The sequence below is a fragment of the Monodelphis domestica genome, chromosome 3 (genome assembly GCF_027887165.1).
Source record: "Monodelphis domestica isolate mMonDom1 chromosome 3, mMonDom1.pri, whole genome shotgun sequence".
Taxonomy (NCBI): Eukaryota; Metazoa; Chordata; class Mammalia; order Didelphimorphia; family Didelphidae; genus Monodelphis; species Monodelphis domestica.
This window is the reverse complement of record NC_077229.1, coordinates 464,588,225-464,596,656: the sequence shown is the minus strand read 5'-3', so window position 1 is coordinate 464,596,656 and position 8,432 is coordinate 464,588,225. Positions and strand designations below refer to the sequence as shown.

The 8,432-nt window shown below is 37.4% G+C and overlaps 1 protein-coding gene and 2 non-coding genes across 4 annotated transcripts; all 3 read right to left on the bottom strand.

The window, feature by feature from the left end:
- Positions 1-869: 869 nt before the first annotated feature.
- On the bottom strand, positions 870-6,307 carry LOC100011523 (cytochrome c oxidase subunit 7C, mitochondrial). 2 transcript variants are annotated; one of them, XR_464594.1, is made up of 4 exons: positions 6,104-6,307; positions 3,444-3,582; positions 1,822-1,909; positions 870-967 (listed from the first exon to the last, which is right to left on the bottom strand). XR_464594.1 is itself a non-coding variant. In XM_001363006.2 (3 exons), the coding sequence occupies exons 1-2, from the start codon at positions 6,176-6,178 to the stop codon at positions 3,466-3,468; spliced, it is 192 nt and encodes a 63-aa protein (XP_001363043.1). In that variant the 5' UTR covers positions 6,179-6,306; the 3' UTR covers positions 870-967; positions 3,444-3,465. The 2 variants fall into 2 exon arrangements, 1 of the variants encoding a protein (XP_001363043.1); XM_001363006.2 differs by lacking the exon at positions 1,822-1,909 and having other exon boundaries at positions 6,104-6,306.
- LOC130458654 (small nucleolar RNA Z39) lies at positions 1,162-1,224 on the bottom strand. Its single transcript, XR_008918062.1, has one exon. It is a non-coding gene; the product is annotated as a small nucleolar RNA Z39 (small nucleolar RNA).
- On the bottom strand, positions 4,881-4,942 carry LOC130458655 (small nucleolar RNA Z39). Its single transcript, XR_008918063.1, has one exon. It is a non-coding gene; the product is annotated as a small nucleolar RNA Z39 (small nucleolar RNA).
- Positions 6,308-8,432: the final 2,125 nt, after the last annotated feature.

Genomic DNA, 8,432 nt, shown 5'->3' with positions numbered 1-8,432 from the left:
CTTTGAACAATGATACGTGCACTGTTGGTTTTGGGAGTGGGGAAAGGAGAAAATGGGGGATGGGGTGGATTATGTATCATGTAACCATGGAAAAGTATTCTAAAAGAGGGTAGGAGAGAATGTGCATCTAAAACTCTTTGGTTAACTAGTTCAACCCGATACTATCTTTTTTTTTGAGAGCCCCTTGCCTCATCTTCTTGCCAAACTTTCCCTGCCAAGCCTCAGTCTTGGATTATTCCCTTTGTTTACTGCCTTTATTTCTAATTATATGTTGAACTAAACTCTAGAAAAATACAAAGTTGTGCTAATTGGGTCCACTACAAAGCTGAGTATTGGGAATAGGAATTTAAGCTAGAAAGAAACAGTGAGACCGGGTTATAGACATGACTGAATACCCAACAAGGCAACTGGACTTTAGTCTTATATGCAAAATGAGAAGATAAGGTAGATATGGAAGTTTTTAAATGGAGGACTTCAGTCTCAGGAATATTCACATATACACTGCATACTCAAAGTAACTGCTGATTAAGCACTTTTTGATAGACAAGGGCACACTATCAGTTTTTCACATTTGCAGAAATTCTGCAAATTCCATAAAATTTGGTAAAATGCTTAGAGACAATATAGAAAAGAGGGATGTGGTAATGTCTTCATTTGTTTCAAAAACAAGATCTGAGATTAGCCAAAGGCATAAGTCTGCATGAATGATGTTACTGAGTTTTGACCAAAATCACCTACCTTGGCATTAATAATCATTCAAAAAATGAATAATCTATAAAGCAGGTATTTTATATATTACTGACAGAAGAACGATCAAGTTAACCAACAAAACCCCCAGCATATTCAATAAAGAACATCACTCCAAAACATTCATTTAATAGTTTAATTTAGAAAGACATACACCATGGTAAACACATTGCTTTATCCATTCTTCAAAACTTTTATAGGTGGTTGTTATTTTTCAAGCCTGGGGAGAAAAAGAGGATAACATTTCAATTACCTATGTTGGTAAGTATCCCTTCATTTAACAAAACAATAGGATCATTAATTTTTAAGTTTCAAGCTCAGCAACTGCATTTGGGGATAGAAAAAAATTACAATTTTAATATCTAGCTTCTAGAAACATTTGTATTCACAGCAAGTACATTTAATGATGATAGGTACATCAGAAAGCGTTTACAGTATCACAGTTTCATTCATACTGAATTGCCACATCATATGTACCAATAAACCTAATTTCTAATCAAATATGGATGTTGAACTACCCAAGCAGAGGGATATATACTTAGGTAATCTCTTCCACTTTTTGAGCACCTATTTACCAATATAATTAATATCTACTCCCGAACACCAACTTGCCCTGCCCAGGCTGAATGAAGAATGAAGTTTTTTTGATTTTTTTTTTTTAATTTTCCTTTCCTCTGGGAAATGCCTCTCATTAGAAATAAACCAACTAATATATCAACTAAGTGGTACAGCAGATGAGTATGCTGAACCTGAGACAGGAAGACCTTTACTCACAAGTATGTAGTCAGATACACACCCTGTGTGACCCTGAGCAAAATCACTTAGCTTTGCTGCCTTCATTCTCTTGATTATAAAACAGAAATAATAACAATAATTATAGCACCTATTTCCCAGAGTTGTTAGGAGGATGAAATATTTAGAAATATTTTGCAAACCTCAAATTAATATATAGATGCTAAATATTACTACGATTACAATGAAGAACCTCCTTAACTATCCTAGCTTTGGTCCTTATCACCTCTAGCTTGAAAAACTGTGGTTGGCTTCCTAAGGAGTTCTCCCTTGTTTTCTCACCTTTCCAACTCATTCTTCAAAAAAGAGCAAATCTTCCTGTTACCATGCTACTTCCCTCTCAAAAGTCTTCAGCAGCTCCCTGATGTTTCTAAAACAAAACAAACTCTCCAATTTAGCATTTAAGTTAAATCTCCACAATCTAATCTTTTCCTGACACCCTGACTCTGCCCACCCAACCCAGCTCCACAACAAATCTAGTTACCTGTGTACATGTAATCTCTCAGTAAAATATAAACTCTTAGGGGAAAAAAATCCATGATTTCTATGTAGTATCTTTACTAGTACAGCATCATATACATAGCAGAACTTTACACATACTGGTCGAATTGAAATGTTCTGGTTACCACAGAACTTGAGAAGTAGTTTTGGCTATTTCCTAAAATCCATGAAAAATTGCCCATATGGCTAAATTGCTCAGATAACAGATACTATTAGCAATGGGAGTCTCATGGTGCTGAGTGACTGATACAACTATTCATGCTTATTATTGCACCACTTATCTTTCTTACCAGTTAGCATTCAGAAGTCTTGTTTCAATATTATTTTTAGCAGCTTCCCTAACTATATTTTAAAATTTCTCTTAACACAAAACTCAGTTGAAAGACTTCCAATTTCTAACTCAAGATAATCTTTAAGAAATATCCAAAAAAATTGCATACCAATTTGATCACTGGAAATAGCATTTTAGAAATAGTTGCACACATGCACAAATGCTGAGGCACAGAGCTTAAGGGTTCTAATTCATCCCTATCTACTTTTTCTACTATCCAGTGCTAACTATGACACTAAGAACTATTTCATGGTAAGACGTCTTCTTCCTCCAAGATACAACCATTTTCTGAAATAACAAAGGCAATCTTGTTTCTGCAAACCTATGGGGAAATAAGCAGCTATTAATAGCTAGCATTTAGAGAACTTTAGGTTTGCAAAGAGCTTTACATAGGGTATCTCATTTTATAACTGTTATATGACATAATTCCATGTCAGAACCATAGGAACATCCTAAAACTGGGACTTCAAACAATTTAATTCAATTATCTCATTTTACAGCTGAGGAATCCAAGGCCCAGAGAAGATAAGTGACTAAACTATCTATATTCACAAAATTATTAAGGGATACAACCAGTTTTTGAACCATATTCCAATATCAAATGTAATATTTTTAACCATACATCAAGCTACATCACTGAGAAAGCAGTGCATGGCAAATGGGTTGGGAAACTAGATTGCAAAGAGTTGAGAAATTAGTGGTTTAATTGCAAATGGAGGCAGATATTGTACATTCAAGACTGAATTCTTCCTAGAAGTTTAGCAAATAGTCAATAAGATAATAATTTGGAAAGATGGTAGGGTTCAAATGAAGGTTATCAGAAGCTTTGGCAGAAAATTAGAAAGCCATAATGATAAATGGGATATTTATCAGAGAAATAGTCTAAATTCAAAGAGATAGTTATGAATTAGCAAGAAGGATCAACTCTTTTGTTTGTAACTATCATGGACTGTCCTAAATATGTATTAATGTTGGATCAGTCTATGTTTATGAAACCATGAAAGAGTTAAGTTAAGGGAGAAAGAATGGTGCAAGCATTTCCTTTTTAGCAATGTCAAATAATTGTAGTTACCTGATTCCTACACAGAAGAATCTCACTTCTTAAGCAACTGATGTCTTACTATAAGGAAAGGTGCAGCAAATCCAGAGCCAAAGTATACAGCCATCATTGCCAACAGCCGCCATTTGTTTTCCACTGAAAAGGGCAGGTTCTTTGGAGAAAGAAAAGTCAATGAATCAGGGGGAAAAAAATATTAACTCAAATATATACTTCCTTTGTTGAGTAGAATAAAAGCATAAACAACAAAACTTCCCTACTATGTTTAAGCATAAACTTAAAACAACCTTTTAAAAATGACCAGTTTTTAATATATATGTAATATACAGTACTCCGAAGTTATTTGTATGTCAAACTGCAAAGGAATTTATTTACATATTTATGCATATGGATTAATATTCAGTAATCACTGAAAATTACATGGAGGTAAACTTCAGTTCATTTTAAGAAAGTTAAATACTCAAGAGTTGACCATAAACTAGAATAATTTTCTGAAGGTATTTGAGCAAAGATGGATTTTGTTAGAACTATTTAGAAGGAATTCCAATTTAGGGTTGGGTTGAGTCTTAGACTAAATGAAATCTTATCAAAATGCATTTTTTCCTAAAAAACAAAATACCCCCAACAAAACCCAATAAATTGTTGAATGATAAATTACCGTAGATATTTGTTGAAAAGTCAGTAACTTAGTAAGAGCTAACAAAGATGTATATTTTGAGACCTTAAAAGAGAACTGGGGAAAAGAAAATGGAAAATATGGGTGAATACTCTTATTCAATATTCACCCAAATAGTACTACAGTATTTACAGTTAGTCAAAATTGACTTTTCTAAAGAAATAACATAACTTGAAGGCACATAATAAATCACCACACTGTATAATAGGAATGATATTCACCTAAAAAACAAAGTCTGAGTGAGTTCAGGGGGAGGATGAGTCAAAAAAACAATGAAGCTATTTATTACGTTCTTTCTAATCTCATAAAAGAGATATCTAAGTGAACTGGAATAAATGGTTTACTAGATCTTAAAAATTTTGGTTACCTTTTTTTTTTTGTAGGGGACTGGGGTAGTGGTTGGAGGATCTAGGCTAATTCCAATTTATTTTCAAGGGCTGGATTTAAGCAGTATTATAGTCTCATAGCCTGCTATCATTACTTCATTATTACAAATGTTGTATTACAGTAAAGGCCATGGGGACATAATTTTTTTAATGTGACTTTTAAAACTTATAAAGGGAATCCCAAACAGCACTACTTATTAAAAAAATGGGCATCTGCCTAAGTTGTTTTTATGTTTCATGTACCTATAGTCTTACCTGCCTACCCAATCTTGTTTCTTTTGTATGCACTTACAGGGCCTAGAATGTTACTCTGAATCATGGTTCCTGAATAAATGGTGCTGGTCAAGATTGACTTTATAACAGCTTAAAAAGTGAAAATTAAATATATGGTACATCAGAAAGCGTTTACAGTATCATCATTTTTCATACTGTGTGATTCTCATCATATGTACCACGAGAAAGGAAAGTAGATTTATAATGAAGGGTTCTATATTCTATAATGCAAAAATCAAGCCATATATATACATTTATATGGTATTCTATGCATGTGCTTAAAATTTCATATATTTCTCTTTTGTAACCTATCCCATTCAGAAATGACCAGTTGTTATGTTTAGCTTCATATCAGTTAGCTCCTTTTACTCTTCTTAATTACTAGACCCCTCATTTCGCACAAGGCAATCTCAAATATGGATAAAGGCTTTAAATGTGTAGATCCTTCAATTTTAAGAAGTGACTTCATGGATCCACTCAAGATTGTCTATTGCAACCACTCATTTAACAAATCAATGACCTAAAGCTTCAGCTACCTAAGTTAAGGTCACACTAGTTGTAGGTGGTACAGTCAAAAACTGAGGTCAAGGCTTTCTAATCTAAATTCAGTAACCCCTCCACTAGGCCTTTATATAAATTAATATAGTATAGAAGGGTGCCTGGGGCTCTAACTTCAGGTCCTGCTTTCCCAGTCATTTTGCAATGACCTTCCTCCAAAGGCCTCCATGTTGTTCAGGGCCATGCTTCTTCAAATGCTGGTAAGTCTCCTAGGCATTTACCTTTCTCCAGAAAGTATAAAAAAAATGAAGAGAAAACAATCAGTCTCCAGTTTGCTGCTTTCCACAGTGTGTTGTAAAATTAGTTCATAATTCCCTGGCTATGCCCACTACACTTCTCATCCCCCCCCCCCAACCGTGTGACCTTGGTCAAGTCACTTTTGCCTTTCAGTGTCCTGGTCTGTAAAAAAAATTTGGGGAAGCCCTTGATGAGGTCTAAAAGTTGAAATTGAGCATAAGAGGGCCGTCTAATTCGACCCCTCATTTACAGAAGAGACAACTGAGGCTTGCGAAAGTCACGTGTCCTCCGCAAGGTCACAAAGTCAGCTACTAAAAATTCGCGCCAGAATCCGGGCTTGCTCTAGGCCTCACTGACTCTGTGTCCTCTCCGGTTACTCTCCGCTCCAGCGCCCAGACTGCTTGGGATCCGCGGCCGTTCTCCAATTATTTCCTTGGGGGCGCAGAGCCTTTAGCTTGAAGCCGAGGCTGCCGCGGGGAGGTCGGCAAGGCCGCCCTTGTTTGCCCGGCTGACCCGCCCCTTGCCCAGTCCCCGGCCGAATTTACCTTCCCCGGGCCCTCCTCATAGTGGCTCCAGCGCACCAAGGAGGTGGAGAACCTGCGCACGCTCTGTCCCAACATGGCGCTGCCGAGTGCTCCGCGACGACCACAGAGAAGGCCGCAACGGAGGAGGAAGAGAAGTCAGCTCAGTCGTCCTCTTCTAGCTGACCTTTCTTCTTCCTGGGCGGCTACTGCGCAGAGAGGATGATGGGATGTAGGAAGAAGGCGGGTAGAGCCAAAAGCAGGAAATGAACGCTGCGGTCGTTCCTCAGAATTGTGGGAAATGTAGTTCGGAGGTTCCTGTGGGCTAAGCCTTGTTTTCTTTGCCTTTCTCTGACTGTTCATATTCATTCTCTTCCTAACATGCTTACCCTTCTTCCTAAAGTTAGGACCAAGTTTGTATTATAGTCATAAATGTGGTTTTCTTCCCCACTAGAATTGAAGTGTACCTGCAGCTAAGAGTACTTTCAGAAGTTGTTTCTTATGTTTCCAAGAATGTTTCCTTTCCACTTAGTTTCTCTGATCCTTAGCTTTCTATCAGGCAAATGTTCTTAGTTATTGTGTGTGTGTCATGATGGACCCCTCTGGCAGACGGGTGAAGGCTATGAGTTCCTTTCTCATATTTTTTAAAAGTACATAATGTTTTTTAAATACATAAAATACACAGGATTGTAAAGGAAGCCAATTATATCAAAATGGTTGTCATATACATGTATAGTACAAACACATATACATCTATAAACATCCCATATGTATGTATTTATGTTTATGTCTATGCATCTCTGTATGTATCCAGGTATCTGAGTTCGTATGTAGCTATATGTATGTGTGTACACACAAGTTCACCAGATCTCCCGTTAAGGTCTCTTGCTTTAAGTTTCATTTTAGCTGCAGCCTCTTAGAGGAAGGTTTTATTAACACTTCATCTTCTCGCCTGATTATTAGATTATTAGTGCTGTTTCCCTCCTTGAATTGCATTCTTTTATTTATCTTTTTATACGTCTAATTCCCCAGGAAAATATAAGCTCCTTAAGGACAGGAATAATTTTTTGTATTATCTTAATATTTTAAATATAATTGGTAATTAATAAATTGAATTCAAATGAACTAAATTTTTCTATTTTTTTTTGCACATTTTGCACATAGTTTTTGCACATTTTGCACATAGTTTGTACTTAATAAGTATTTGTAGAATTGAATTGAATCTTCAGAGGTCAATCTGTTGGGTACCTGAATTCTTCAGATCCTAGACAATAGCCTTCTGGTTGGTATATCTGTACCAAGGTTATTTCCCCTCTAATCCACTGTAATATATGACCAGAAGGAGCAGGCGTGCACACACACTGGAACTGGAGAGAGAGGGTGAGAGAGCTGAAGAAAAGGAGAGAGGGAAGAGATTGACCCTCTCCTCTCTTCCCCTTAGGGAAGATAGCACAATTTGTCTTCCAGAGGGACAGAATATGTCTCCTCAGACACTGGGTTTGGGAGATAGAGGTTAAGGACCTGAGGAGAAAGTCTTAGAGAAATGCCCCTCTGCCTTCCTTCCTGATCTTAGCTGTTGCTGAGAGGCAGGTAATTTTCCTGCCTCTGGATCCTCCCAATATCCCAACTGCCACCTTTCCCTTTGAGACCTAGTTCACTCCTCAGCTCTGGTCTTGAACTAGTTCTCCCTTTTGGGAAATGGTATGACTCTCCCCGAATTTTCAGTCTCCTTTTTGATATCAGCAAGCAGGTAGACCTGATCTAAATGGTAACATTTTATTCTTGAGAATACACAAGGCAGGGAGAGTGAGGGTGTTGGGTGAGGAAAGTGGGAGATAGGAATCCTTACAGATTAGCAACTGTCCTCTCCCCCAAATCCTGAGGGGTTCAGGCTGTCTGCCTGACCCTCCTTTTGGTTAGTTGTTGGGTTTGTCCTTCCTCCTAAACTAATTTGACTATGAGTTGACATTCAGGACAATTTGGGGAAAGAGAGATCTTCTCAGTAGACAGCTTCCTATAATGTCCCAGTCTACTTTTGTCTTCAGCTAGAACCAGAGAGATTTAGGGGTTCACTGGAAGGTAGTCAGTGTCCAGAGGGTTCCTCTGTCTCAGAGGTCCTCCTCTCAGACCATCCACTCCAGGAGACAGCTGACCGGAAGTAAGCTGGCAGTTTTGAATTTTTTCAGCTCCTCCATTCCTTCTTGGAATCTTGAGTTTTCCTTGCCCTTCCCCCACTTGGGCTGCTCCTTTCCATTGCTGGATCTGAATTTTTTCCTCTCCTTTTGTAATTTCTCTCTCATACATCCACCCTCCATTCAGTTGACCAAAGTGATTTTCTTAAAGAGCAATTTTG

Bases quoted from the DNA above. Each gene is read 5' to 3' on its own strand.
- LOC100011523 (XM_001363006.2), bottom strand. From the start codon at position 6,178: ATGTTGGGACAGAGCGTGCGCAGGTTCTCCACCTCCTTGGTGCGCTGG. The intron at 3,583-6,103 runs GTAAATTCGGCC...CTTTCTCCAAAG, and splicing joins ATGAGGAGGGCCCGGGGAAG to AACCTGCCCTTTTCAGTGGA.